The following is a 13149-nucleotide window of genomic DNA, read 5'->3' on the forward strand; positions in this document are numbered from 1 at the left end:
TGTTATCCACTGATACCATGAATATAGTAGAAATCATATATAGCTTTCTACTTAGGTGCACTTTAGACAATAAATCAAAAGAAGATTAAGAAATCAGATGGAACGACTAGCATCTCTTCAGCATCAATCGATGTATGAGTATGCTTCCAGAGTGTCTGGCTGGTAATAACTTGGTCAAAATTTAGGCTCTCAACTGGTGATTGGACCCTTGCGTTTTTGCTTTATGTTTGTAGTATTTAGACTAGAAAATTCAATTGGATGTTTATGGGAAGTAAAGAATGTGTTATTTGCTATGCATTTGGAGTAAGCATTGGCCGGTGACACTATTATAAAGATGAGATATAAACTGATATATAATTACATTGGTTTTTTTAATTTCCTTAAAGAATTGACGTTATTGAATCTTTCTTACAATTGTTTGTCTGGATTTGTGCGTGGAGAAGAGAAAATTTGAGTCTTCCAGAAGCTTTTACCAGGAAGCCAAATTTATGCGTGGAAATGGCTCTTAGGGGAGGTTGTCAATTGAAGTTTCGGTTGGCTAGCTACAGTGGAAGATTTATTTGAAGAGCATAGAGAGTGATTGCATTTTTTGGGCCTCTGGATCGGTAACGTAGTATGTTGGTGTTGTTGCACTCTTTGGTTTTTCTCCTGCCAGGCATCAGTCACATTTACAACATATAAAGTCGATGTATCGACTGATAAAACAGCTGATCTTGGGTAATTTTAGCCAGAGCATTTTGGTGTTGTAACTTCTGAACTTAATTGTAATCAATAGATGAGCTTTTCACTTTAAAAATAACTACTAGAGAAATGAGTCAGGTATCTGCACTGCCAAACGTGTAAAAGTACATTGGCGGCTGTTTTATTAAATCAAAGTCATTGAAACACTCGGGACAAAAAGAAGAAAATTAGCACCCATTTCGTAAGGATTTGAGAGAGAATGAAGTAAGTTAATCAGTAGTAGTCATACTCGCTATAGAATCGTTTTGAATTAATACATAACTTATAACAGTTTGATACACTATGTGCATCAAGTCTGGATAACTATTCTTGAGATTAAATTTAAATTTTGATATTCTTTCAATAAAAGCCAGCAGTTTAATTGATGTTTCTGGAATTCGTTCAGGTGTTTTTCATTTCATTTACATGCTTGCTTCTTTCAATAAAAGTATGCAGCTTTTTCCGGGGGTCTGGCGGTCTGCCAAGATTCATCCTGTCAAAAAAGACGCTCACTGTCTTTTACTTTGTCGTTTACCTTATCCCTTTCATTTCCTTTTCTGAACAGAGCTTTCCTGACTGAATAAACAAAAGAAAGACATCAGATTTTGGGGATTTCTTAGTGGGGTTCGCCGGTGTGTTCTGGTTTTAGATAAAATCTCAAATCTAAAACATCTCTTGATTTCCTTTCCACTTCCGAAGGAGGGTTAAATCCAGATTGGTTTTCTGGTAAGTGTCTCAAATTCAATTCGATGATCTTGTCTTGACAAACTAAACCTATGCATGATTTTTTTTTTTAATTTTTAACCTGTAAACTATGATCTTGTCTACCCAAAATCAAGATACTCCATTCATTTCTGGCCCTGATAATTCTTTCTCTGATATAGACTCTAGGTACCATTACCGGCATTCTAAATTTTAATGGTGTTCCAATGTTGATATTGGTATCATGAGTGTCATGTTTCTTCCGCTAACTCACCAACTCACAGTCTGTGTGAAATTTTTGTTCATTGATGTTTGTTATTTAACTCTATGCAATAGTTCAGTTACCGTCAATTTGTGATTGGGAAGTTTACTAGTTATGGCTGTTGGCGGTGCTGATTACATTAGTTAACTAGATTACTGCTGAAGCAGTGAAGGCCGAGCGATGAAAGAGACCTGCTTTTTAATAAAATGATACTGAAATTGATCGATTTCAACGGATCTGATGGCTATTTTAAAGAAATTTGAACTGTGGTGAATCTGTTTGTTTAATGGCGTTTGACTGGAATCTGTAATCAATTTGATTGATGATCCCAAGTTTGAGCTTAATTTCATGAAATTGTGATTTCCAGAAAACCAATTTCAGTTTCTCTGCACAAACATTGTGAGGGACAGACTCACCATTTTTTCATCACTAAGGGACTCCTCCCTTTGGTCGTCGTCCAAAAATTGATGGTCCCGTCGTCTTTAGTATCAAGAAAGATGTTTAAGATCTCTACATATTGAATCCAACTGTTACCCATTGAAATATATGTTTGTAGAACAAGTTAACTGGCTTAACTGGCGATGAATGCAGAGAGATAGGGATAGATTCATTATATTGTGAGATAAAAGTTGCTACAAAGTATCGAAACTGACTGCTGCTGTGTTTTTTGTATATATCTCCGTATTGTTTTATTTATGAACTATAGCAATATCATGTTTGTAGCATAGTGAAATTTATGCTGGAAATCACTGTTTTTTTGACAAAATTAGTTTTCTTACCTTCTAGGCAAGGAAAACAAGCATTAGGTTGTGGGGTCACACGTAAATATTTAGAAATAAATGCATCCACAATACTCAAACAATGCGGTACTTATGCTTAATTTATATTTCAGCATTGTTTTGACTAAACCCTTTGTTTGTATAGTTTTTTGTTGCTTTTATCCCTGCATAGTGTGTTTGTGAGTATATTAACTTTTCCAATTACCTTACTGAGTATTCCCACTTGTTATTCTTGCAGTCGTGTACTTATATGTCTTCATTTATACATTTGTAGGAAGATAAACCTGTCTCACAAAAGCTCCAAGCCTCTACGTCCGAACGAAGAAGAAACCTGTCTCACAAAAGAAGCTTGTTATTGTTCTCTCTAATATCACACACTCTGTTCATATTTGAAGGATGGCGTTGCAGAACATAGGTGCTGGTGACAAAGATGATGTGTTTTACAGGTACAAGATGCCAAGAATGTTAACAAAGATTGAAGGTCGTGGAAATGGCATAAGGACGAATGTGGTAAACATGGTTGACATAGCAAAAGCATTGGCCAGGCCTGCGTCATACACCACCAAGTATTTTGGTTATGAGCTCGGTGCACAGTCCAAATTTGATGAAAAAACTGGAACTGCTCTTGTAAATGGTGCTCATGACACTGCTAAGCTTGCAGGTTTGCTTGACAACTTTATTAAGAAGTTTGTCCAGTGCTATGGATGTGGGAACCCTGAGACTGAGGTTATTATTACCAAAACCAAGATGATCCAACTGAAGTGTGCTGCCTGTGGTTTTGTTTCTGATGTTGACGTAAGGGACAAGCTCACAGCTTTTATAGTGAAGAAGGGTGGAAAAGATAAGAAGGCAATGAGGAGGGCTGAGAAAAAAAGACTAAAGGAAGGTGAGGCTGCTGATGGTAAAGCTGCAAATGAGGAGAACGAGGAGGAAGATGATGGTGTTCAGTGGGCTACTGATACATCACTGGAAGCAGCTCGAAAACGTATACAAGAACAGTTGAGTGCTGTCACAGCTGACATGGTTATGCTTACCACAGCTGATGCTAAAAAGGAAAAGCCTAAACCTGCTGCAAACAAACAACAGCAACAACAAATATGTATGATTTTTTCGACACGTAGTCTCAAATTCAGTTTCTTTATTTTGTTTTTATTATTATCACCGCATTCCAGATCTTCCAGAGAATTCTTCTGTTGAATTTCATCTTCTTTTCTCAAATCCAACATTATCATGACCATAGGATTTTTTATTTTGAGATTTGAGAACTGCATTTGTGTGTAGATTAATAAGAATTTCTGTGAAATGCAACAATTTTTGGTCAATCGTGAGAATTTTACCTAGAATAGATGAAATTTGGGTTAATGAGCTTAGTGGGGCAATTGTAATTTTAGGGTTTTGTTTTCGCAGGTAGGATAATTTTGAATGCAGCTGAAAGGAAGAAAATTTTGAAAATTTAAGCTCAGGGGTTTATAACTGGGGACTATTATGTTAGGTTTTGAAGACATTTGGTAAGTATAGAGGGAGCAGCAAAGAATTGGTTCTGGGGTTGGTGATGATGCAGAGTAGTACCCGTGAGGGTTACCCACAGATAGTGGTGATTATGTTGTGAAACTTGAACAAGTTCCGCGTTGGAGTGATGCAGAACAGAGGTTATCTTTGGCAATTCAGGATGATGATTCTTCTCTGTTGTATCCAAATTTGTATTCAAAGGATCCTCTTACGTCGCCTCCAGAGGTAGATAGTGGAGGTAATGGGGCATCGTCGAGGTTTCCTGTTAATCATGATGTTAATTTGAAGATTTATTTGTGGCTTGAGGTTGATCCACTAATGAGGTACTCAATGAAAAGTTTGGTTAATTGGTGTTTCAGTTTTCTAATTTTTGTGTATGTTAAAATCAATCATGTGTTGCATATTATCTTTCACATTATTGATGCCTTGTGTTTGATTTATGAGGAGAAAAGTCATAGCTCTGATAGTCTCTAACTGTGCATAGAAAAGTCAAGTGTCATATGCTTGAAATTTGAGTTCAATTCAGATCCTCATATATTTAAGCGTGTGATTTACAGAATTTGGATGAAGCACACGGTAGCCCTGGTTTTTGTATGCTGCTGCTGGTCCTGGTTTGGCCGAAGAATGTGCAGCATTGGTAATTTACTAATTTAACTTCTGGCTAATTTTGAGATACAATTTCAATTCAAATGTTCAATTCTATGTTTGACTTGAATCAGAAGATATTAGTTACTGCATGGGCATAAGGTGTTGGATAAACATGGTGTACTGCACTTTCTTTATAGTTATTGCTGTTGAGCAGCAAAAGGACATCCGGATTGACATTCTTACATACCCATTGATACTTTTCCGTCTGATATGCATTCCTTCATATGTAGTTTCTCCTCGTTCCTTAGCAAAACTATGGAAATGTTCTGAAGAGGGGAAGATTAGTCGCTTAAGTAAAACGTATGGGCTACTCTGCAGCGTCTCCTCAGAAGTTTTCCTACACATATGATGCCATTAGATTAGATCATAAGAAACCAAGTGGGATCATTGAATCAGGGTGTAAATCCTAAGTAGCTATATGTCATTCACACTGGTCTTCTAAATAAATCACCCTCACAAAAATTTAACCCTTACATAAATCACCCTCACAAAAATTTAACCCTCCTATCACAGATTAACAGTTTCAAATACAGATTGAAATCTAAGGGTGGAATGAGTAACCCATTAGGGTTTTTATGTTGTGCTTGCTTTGGGTTGCTAAAGAAGCTTATCCTGTAAACTGATTTGACATGCCTTCTCTTGTTTACAGGGTGGATGTCGAACAGGCATGGCTAAAATTACCAACGCGTACGATCTTCCGGCTACGTAGGTTTCTTGGTGTTTTTGTGTGTTTGACATTATAACATTAGTAACCTGCATGCCTGAGATCCTTCACGTCTGAGCTCTGGTAGTATTTGTAAAATTCTTTCATGTAAGAACTGATTCATTCGTTAGATTCATCTAGCAATAGTATCTTATCAAAATTAATTTAAATTGGTTATGAGAATCATCATGCATGCTAAAAGAGGAGGTGTTACTCATGGTTATCATAGTACTTTCGAGCTTCTGTATAGATCAGATATTTCTGTGCGCATGTCATAATTTTGATGTACCAATCTTGACACTCATGTAATAATTATTTTTATTTTTATTCCTTTTCCCTTTCATGTTGAGGCATTAATACATTCATACTTTAACCTGAACTTATATGTTTGCATTATCTTTCAGGAGGGTTATACACACTGTGGGCCCCAAATATGCAGTCAAGTATCGTACCGCAGCGGAGAATGCTCTTAGTCACTGCTATTGTTCTTGTATGGAGCTTCTTATTGAAAACGATCTTCAAAGGTCTTTGTGTGGCAGATGGTTTATTCATCGATGATTTTTTTTTTTGTTGGTCCTACAGTTTATGTGGACAAAAACTTAACGTATTGACATACTTGATGCAGCATTGCTGTTGGCTGTATATACAAGGAGGCTAGAAATTACCCTCGCGAACCAGCTGCTTATGTAGCAATAAGTAAAACATCTCTCTAGAGCCTCTTACAGTTTTTTTTTAATTCATTCTTTGGAGATTCTCTATTTATTTACAGAGTTTTATCACTCATCTCTCATATGCAATAATCAGGGACGGTGCGACGATTTCTTGAAAAGCAGAAAGAGAAAATTACGGCTGTTGTTTTTTGTACTACCACTTCAGCTGATACGGAGATATATAAAAGGTACTCTTCCATTTTATGTTTATTTTCGTAACTGCAACTGGGGTCTTATTTCTTTGCTGACATTTTACCATTAAACAGGTTGCTTCCACTTTACTTCTCTCGAGATATATTAGAGGAGGAGGTTGCAGTGACAAAGCTTCCTGCTGATGTCGGAGATGATTGGTGAAACAATCATTTATGAACGCAAAATCAGAATAAAACCTTTACCCACCGTCACAAAGACTGCCCCGACGACTCCAACTGCTCCAGTGGATCTTCCTGTCAGTGATAATGGGTTGAAAATGAGGCGGTTAGTGAGAATATTTTTTCTTTCTTTCTTTCTAAATTCCGAAGTTTTCCTCGATTGCCTCAGAGTATTGTGTTTCCTTCCCTACATATATTTTTTACACGAATATGCTATGTTATCAGGAGCTCGTCCTTTCTGGATACCTACTTGGATCCTGCATTCATGTCCATAAGCAGAGATCCAGATGAGAGACATAGAGAGCAGAGGGAAAAAGCAGCAGCTCAAGCAAAGGGTGGTTTCAATTGTGGTAAGTTGCTTGGATTTGGTGAGCTTGGTGGTCCCTCTTTATCTGCTGATGAGGAATACTCCTTCACTCCAGATATCTAGCAAAAGCAAATTCTCTGTCTTTCTGAAATTGCAGATATGAAAATTGTGTAAGTTTATTATCTTTTCATATGTTAGGATACCCATCATAGGTTTTGACGTTTTTGGCATTTCGTTGATCAAAATAAGAACACGTTATTTTAATTTGTTGCAGTTGGGAATAACAATGTTATTACCTCAACTAGCTTATATGTCATATAAAATTTAAATTCTTATTTATTCTGTGTTCTCATCTAGTATTCTTCTTTTGGTATATTAGTTATCGTGGTGGTGTAGACTTTGAAGGCCGCCCTGTAATTGTTGTTGTAGGAGCCCACTCTTTACTGCGATGTCTCGATCAGGAGCGCTTTGTGCTCTATGTAGTAAAGGTAAAAATTATCTATTTCATCCATGTAGGGCATTATTAGTGTCTTTCATTACTGCCTTCTTGCATATAACTCAACTCAAGAGCTAATGATATTAGTGTCTTTCATTATTAGTGTCTTTCATTACTGCCTTCTTGCATATAACTCAACTCAAGAGCTAATGATATTTTCTTCTTATAATCAGGAGTTGGAACCTCTGATACAGAAGCCGTATTTCATTGTCTACTTTCACTCTGCAGCATCTTTGCAGCTGTAAGTATGGTGGCCGTTACTGATATCAATTGGTTTTCCAACATAAAAAATGTTTATCGTGTATGATATTTGAATATTTCTTTGTTTCATCGTTGTTTCAGTCTAACTTGCATCTTTTATGAAAGAGTTGCTAGATAATTTTTATGTCAAGTAGTTTGTATAGTTTTTTTAAATTCCTGTTGTTGGCTTTTTATGGTCTGCCCAACAAATGGAAATTAGTCTGAGCTAATCCTTTTTAAATAAAGTCAAATCGGATAAGTAATAAGTATTAAGATATGTTTTTAATCATACACTAAAGACTAGCTTAAGGTTAAGGCTAGATAAGTTAAAGATAAATAGTGAACTATCCCATGTAGTCATGAGGTGTGTCTCTCTTATTCGTGATGCATAGATAGTCATGTCGCAAGCATGACAAAGACTCTCTTCCTCTTGCAATAAAAAGAGAGTCGGTTTTATCAGCATCGAAGCACGAGGAAATAGAAGTAGAGCTTCAAGTCAATAACTTATCAGTAGAGAGATTGCAATGCTGTTTATGAACTGATTATGTTTGGTATATGCTATAGAATATATGTGGAGTTAATTTGAGCTGTAAAACATGTTAATACTAGTCTAGGGTCAGATTTGTTTTGCATATGTAAGTCTAAGTAACGATAACCACAGAACTGAAAGTCTAGATTTCTACTTATATTTCTCCTAATTATAAAACATGTTCTTCAACTAGGGTTGGTATGATCTAGTTTTTTGGACTGGTATTTTTGATAACCCGATGAAATTCTTCATAAATAGAGTGTGAAAAATCGTGGCGGAAGTAATAAGTCAATCGTAGACGATTTCTATTTCAAGATATGGTGGTATGTATATGGTCTGAAAAAACAGCAAGAGGATGATGTAAAATTATTAGGCAGCAGATTTGGACTTCAAAGAACAGTAGTTCGTATTCAGAATTTTCAGTATGATATTTGTATAAATTGTAAAGAATCTGTACTTTTTCATTGCTCGACTGAGTGTTACAAAAGTGATGAAGGAGTTTTAATGAGATTAAGTAAGTGAGCTCAGAACATGTTAATACTAGTCTAGTCTAGGGTCAAATTCATTTTCAAGATGTGGTTAAAATGATGATTAAAGAGCTAAAATCTAACACCTGTTTCTTAATTTCTTATCTAAACATCTTTTTTTTGCTGATGAATTTTCAATTTGGACTTGACAGTCAACCAGATTTGGGATGGATGAGGCGGTTACAACAAATTCTTGGTCGGAAACACCAGCGTAATCTGCATGTAAGCACACATTTCTTCAACGTTCCTGTTTAAAGTATACATTCTTTCTCACGGGAAGTTTGATATTTTACGTATTTATATACAGGCGATATATGTACTCCACCCAACATTAGGGTTGAAGACGGCAATTCTTGGCTTGCAACTGTTTGTAGATGGCGAGGTAAGTGATGGCATCTCACCCATGTATCTCAAGTGTATGGCAGAGTTCTAGGAATGGAATCCTCCTCTGTCAGTATCAATCTGCTATAAAACCTCAGCCTTAGATTTTCCCTTGTTATTTAGGTGTGGAGGAAAGTCGTTTACGTTGATAGGCTTCTGCAGCTGTTCAAACACGTTCCTCGTGAGCAGTTATCTATTCCAGACTTTGTTTTCCAGTTGAGTTCTTCTTGCATCCTTTTTTCTTAACAATATAGTATAAGCAGAATGAGTTCTTCTTGTATGGTTATACACAGGCATGATCTAGAAGTAAATGGAGGGAAGGGTCTTATTGTTGATCCAAGAACAAAATATGTATATCAACGACCTCACGAACAGTGACACAATGTGGAACTACAACGGTGTTGTTTTATAATTTAATCATTTGTGTCTTCTTTTCTCTTGTGGATGAGGAGGGGTCTATTTTCTTCTTACTTTTTTTGTGTACAGTAGTTGACATTTCCTGTTATCATCTTTTTTCCTTTCTGTAACTAAACTTTGTCTGTAATCTGAAGATGTCAATCATCAATGTAAAATGAGAATCAACGAATCAGCATACCTTAGAGTATATTAGAAGCTGGAAATTTGTTCCATAATCTGATTTCTTTGCTCAGTCAGCTCTGGACTTTTCTGATTTCTAGCTGTTTCGTAATCTGATTTCTTTGCCACATACCTTCTAAAAGAATCTTATTATTGGGGCTTAAAAAGGGTGGGTTTTTGGGGGCTTTTTGGGGTCACGAAATAACAACTTATACGACCCCTTATCTATATTTTTCTCTAATGTCTAATCTACCCTTAATTTGATTAGTGGTAATTAAATTGATTAAACTAACTAATCGGTCTTAGTGAATCGATTAGGCTAATCAAAACATTAATCTTATACAAATCAAAACATGATATTTTTGAGTTTTGAAGAAGGAAAAATGGTGATTTTGGTGATTTTTTTTTTGACAAATGACGAACCCTTTATCACAAAACTCAAGATAACCTTATAATCAACTCCCAATATCAATTTTATCAGTTCAAATCCGTCGAAAATCTGAAAAAATTCTGGAATTTTCTGACATAACGGCTGGGTAAACTTGTCGACCTGGCCGAAAATAAACACAACGATTGGGGTATTATAAATTCCCGGACGTAACATCGGAAAACGGTTGGGAAATAAGGAACTCCCAGCCGTAATTACAGAAAACGGACAGGAATCTACGAACTTCTGGCCGTTATTCTTTCCAGAATAACCTGAGTCTGCAAAACGGATGGGTTTACAAAACATTCCCGGCCGTAATTAGATTTGAAAGTTGAGAAATTTTTTAATTCAACATGAATTCTTAATACGATTGAAAATTACTAATATATTCACTAACTAGACTATTATGAAACTTATTAAATGCTTGATATATCCCCATTACAAAGATGGTTTTAATAACATCCCTTTCAATGTATTAAGAAGTCTTTGATGATGGCGAATTGAGCTTCCAAGTTGAAATCGTAACCATTCCATTTTCTCCATTCTTTCTTAGCTTGAGCTGCGACTTCTCTATCAGTCTCACCTCTAAGTCGAAGTTGGTTGCACATACGACGTAAAGCCATATATTCTTCCACTTTTTGCGTATGTCTGAAAATCGAAGATACAATTCAACCCCGTCGCGGTTGTTAGTGTTACCTGTTTCACCACAAAAATTCTCAAAAATATTACTCCAATACGGTTGACTTGGTAAACCACGTTTCTTTCGTTCTTCTCCCTTCTTTGGATAGCATAGTACAAAATTTTTGCAAATAGATAAGTCTTCTTCCAAAGTGAAGTTGAGTTTATCCTTTGAGTACATTGTATTGAGTTTGAAAGAGTTTTGGTGGACATTATTTATGTAGAAGGTGTGATTTTGATTTGGAATGGGTGGTTATATAGAGGTGGGGTTATTTCAAGTTTAAATAAGTGGTTGAATAGCTAGAACCTTCTATAGATCAGTCTTCCAACGGATATATTTTTCAAAATTCAAAAAACTAGCCGATTTGAAGTGGTACAAGTGAAACTATAGCTACTTACGGCTGGGAAATCTAGGCATACCCAGTCGTAATTCTATGTGACCTGCAGAGTTGGTGGTCTGCCAGAGTTACGATTGGGATTCCCGACCGTAAATCTGATTTTTTACAATTAATCAGAAAAACGGCTGGGATTCCTGTCCGTGACTGAAATTAAGGCGAGGATATGTAGCAATTTATAGGAGAAATTTTTTTTTTGGTTTACCAGAGAACTATACGTCTAGGAATGTCCCAACCGTAAACCTCGACGGACGGGTTTCCGAACCGTTTTCTGTATAACGGATATGAAGTATCTAGGTCGACCAAGACGTAAATACATTTACGGATATAAAACCCAACCGTCATTTCAGCACGGCTTGGATATCTGGCCGTAAACATGAGTCATTGTAGTTCAGGGAAGTCAGACCAAAAATGGATAGGTATTTCCCAACCGTTTATACCACACGGACGGGTTTCCTAACCGTGGAAAGCTTTACGACTGGAAGTTTCTAACCGTGTTTAGTTTTACGGCTATGAAAGTTTGTTTTTCAACATTTATAGGCATTTTCGGCTAGGTTTTGTGAAGCAACGACCTATCCTAAAATGCCTGAAAAAAAAATGATCCTCATTTTTCTTAGATTAAACACATTGAAAAACTAACATTAAGTCATAAATGCAAAGTTATAAAAATCCATCCATCTTAATCCTTAACCAAAGAACGAAAACAGTAAAATGTCAAAGGCTTAAATAAAAAAATATTGACGAAGTAAAATACTAAAAAGCTAGTAGATTGTCGTTCACTTGATTCCTCCCCAGAAGACTCTTGTAAAAATGCATCCAAACCGTCCTCTTGGTCCCGTTCAACAACTGGTTCTACAACTCTAGCCTTTTTACCTCCTTTTTCCTTACCAGCTTGAGTGGGAGCCTTTTTACCTCCACCACGTCCACCTCGAGAAGCACTTGTTCCACCACGTCCTTCTTTTTTTCCACCTCGAGCACTTGATCCACCTTGAGCACTTGTTCCAGCACGGCCTCCTTTTTCCCACCTTTTCCTTGCTTTGATGGAGTTTGATCACGGAAGGGAGTATCTGAATCGTGTCTAGAAGAAGCATACCTAGCCCTCTTATTTCTCCTTGATCGGTCATCTTCTTGAGGATATAAACCTCCTTTCTCAGGGAGTATTATGCCTTGGACTCGATTCCGAAGTAATCTTAGTTCAGGGACGGTTAACTGCTCTCTCGAATCAATCATACGGGTGATGTCCTTGGACACCCAATTAACTCGTTAAACCAATTTTTCATATCAAATACGCTTATTCATAGCTAATCAACGAAAAAAAACATTTATAAACATAATTAGTAGTATACGTACCACCATCTTCTCCCATTCATTTTGTTCATTTATCTCTTCCGCTGATTTTGAACTCTCTTTCGTCGCTTTCTTCAAATATCTCTGCGCCTCGGGATCCACATTTTCCACATAAGGATGATCCCATTGTTGATACCATTCCATGTAATTGGCATCCGCTTCGGATGTCCCATGAGCAGCTTCAAGCCCTCTTATACTCATTTGGTTTGCCGGTTGGGAACGAGCATTCCAATCTTCGACCGACGGAGCTATTGTTGTTGCATACTTCAATCTGACATCTTTGTCCTTAAATATGGAGTTGTCTACGCTCAGTGGAAAACGAGATTCTTGAGGTACAATTTTATGGACAAAACCTAATTGGGGGAGCGTTCTACGAGGATCCAAAATGACGAACCCGGTTGAATGAAACAAAGGTCCCGTATAGGTCGCTACATTAGAAAATACTCTATCACCAACTTCCTCATCTCCATCCTCATCAAGTTTCAAATATGGATCAAAGTTCACATCATCAATTTTCAAAGAATCCAATTTTCTCCTCATTTCGACCATTTCGTTCTCCTTAGCCTTGTGTTGGGTCCCGTTAAAGGGGTATCTTCCTCCTGTAGGTTTCTCTAGAGGCCATTTTTTATCCTGAGTAGGCCTCAAGGATTTGAAATGGTCGTAAACCCATGACTATGGAATAAAAATTAATCAATTAACACAAAAGTAAAATAAAAGTAAAATAAACCAACATTTGTTATATCAACACAAAAATATACCTGGATAAGAGCAACACAACCCATAATTTTTGTTATGTTCCACCTAGAAGCTTTGAAAAGATTCTCCATCACACTAGCAAGGAA

The 13149-nt window shown here is 36.6% G+C and overlaps 1 protein-coding gene and 1 pseudogene across 2 annotated transcripts; both read left to right on the plus strand.

The window, feature by feature from the left end:
* The window catches only part of LOC113300203, a 54810-nt pseudogene extending 45306 nt beyond the window's left edge, over positions 1-9504 (plus strand).
* On the plus strand, positions 1004-5847 carry LOC113300205 (eukaryotic translation initiation factor 5-like). Of its 2 annotated transcripts, XM_026549414.1 has the most exons (6): positions 1004-1446; positions 2738-3562; positions 3871-4295; positions 4530-4609; positions 5270-5307; positions 5728-5847. In XM_026549414.1, exons 2-3 carry the CDS (start codon positions 2860-2862, stop codon positions 3918-3920), a joined length of 753 nt encoding a protein of 250 aa, XP_026405199.1. In that variant the 5' UTR covers positions 1004-1446; positions 2738-2859; the 3' UTR covers positions 3921-4295; positions 4530-4609; positions 5270-5307; positions 5728-5847. The 2 variants fall into 2 exon arrangements, with proteins under 2 accessions (XP_026405199.1, XP_026405198.1); XM_026549413.1 differs by lacking the exon at positions 5728-5847 and having other exon boundaries at positions 1170-1446; positions 5270-5322.
* Positions 9505-13149: the final 3645 nt, after the last annotated feature.

Source organism: Papaver somniferum, chromosome 7, assembly GCF_003573695.1.
Source record: "Papaver somniferum cultivar HN1 chromosome 7, ASM357369v1, whole genome shotgun sequence".
Taxonomy (NCBI): Eukaryota; Viridiplantae; Streptophyta; class Magnoliopsida; order Ranunculales; family Papaveraceae; genus Papaver; species Papaver somniferum.

Excerpts from the sequence above, each read along its gene's own strand:
- LOC113300205 (XM_026549414.1), top strand. The coding sequence starts at position 2,860 with ATGGCGTTGCAGAACATAGGTGCTGGTGACAAAGATGATGTGTTTTAC. Across the intron at positions 3,563-3,870 it reads ACAACAGCAACAACAAATAT|GTAGGATAATTTTGAATGCA; the intron begins GTATGATTTTTT and ends TTGTTTTCGCAG.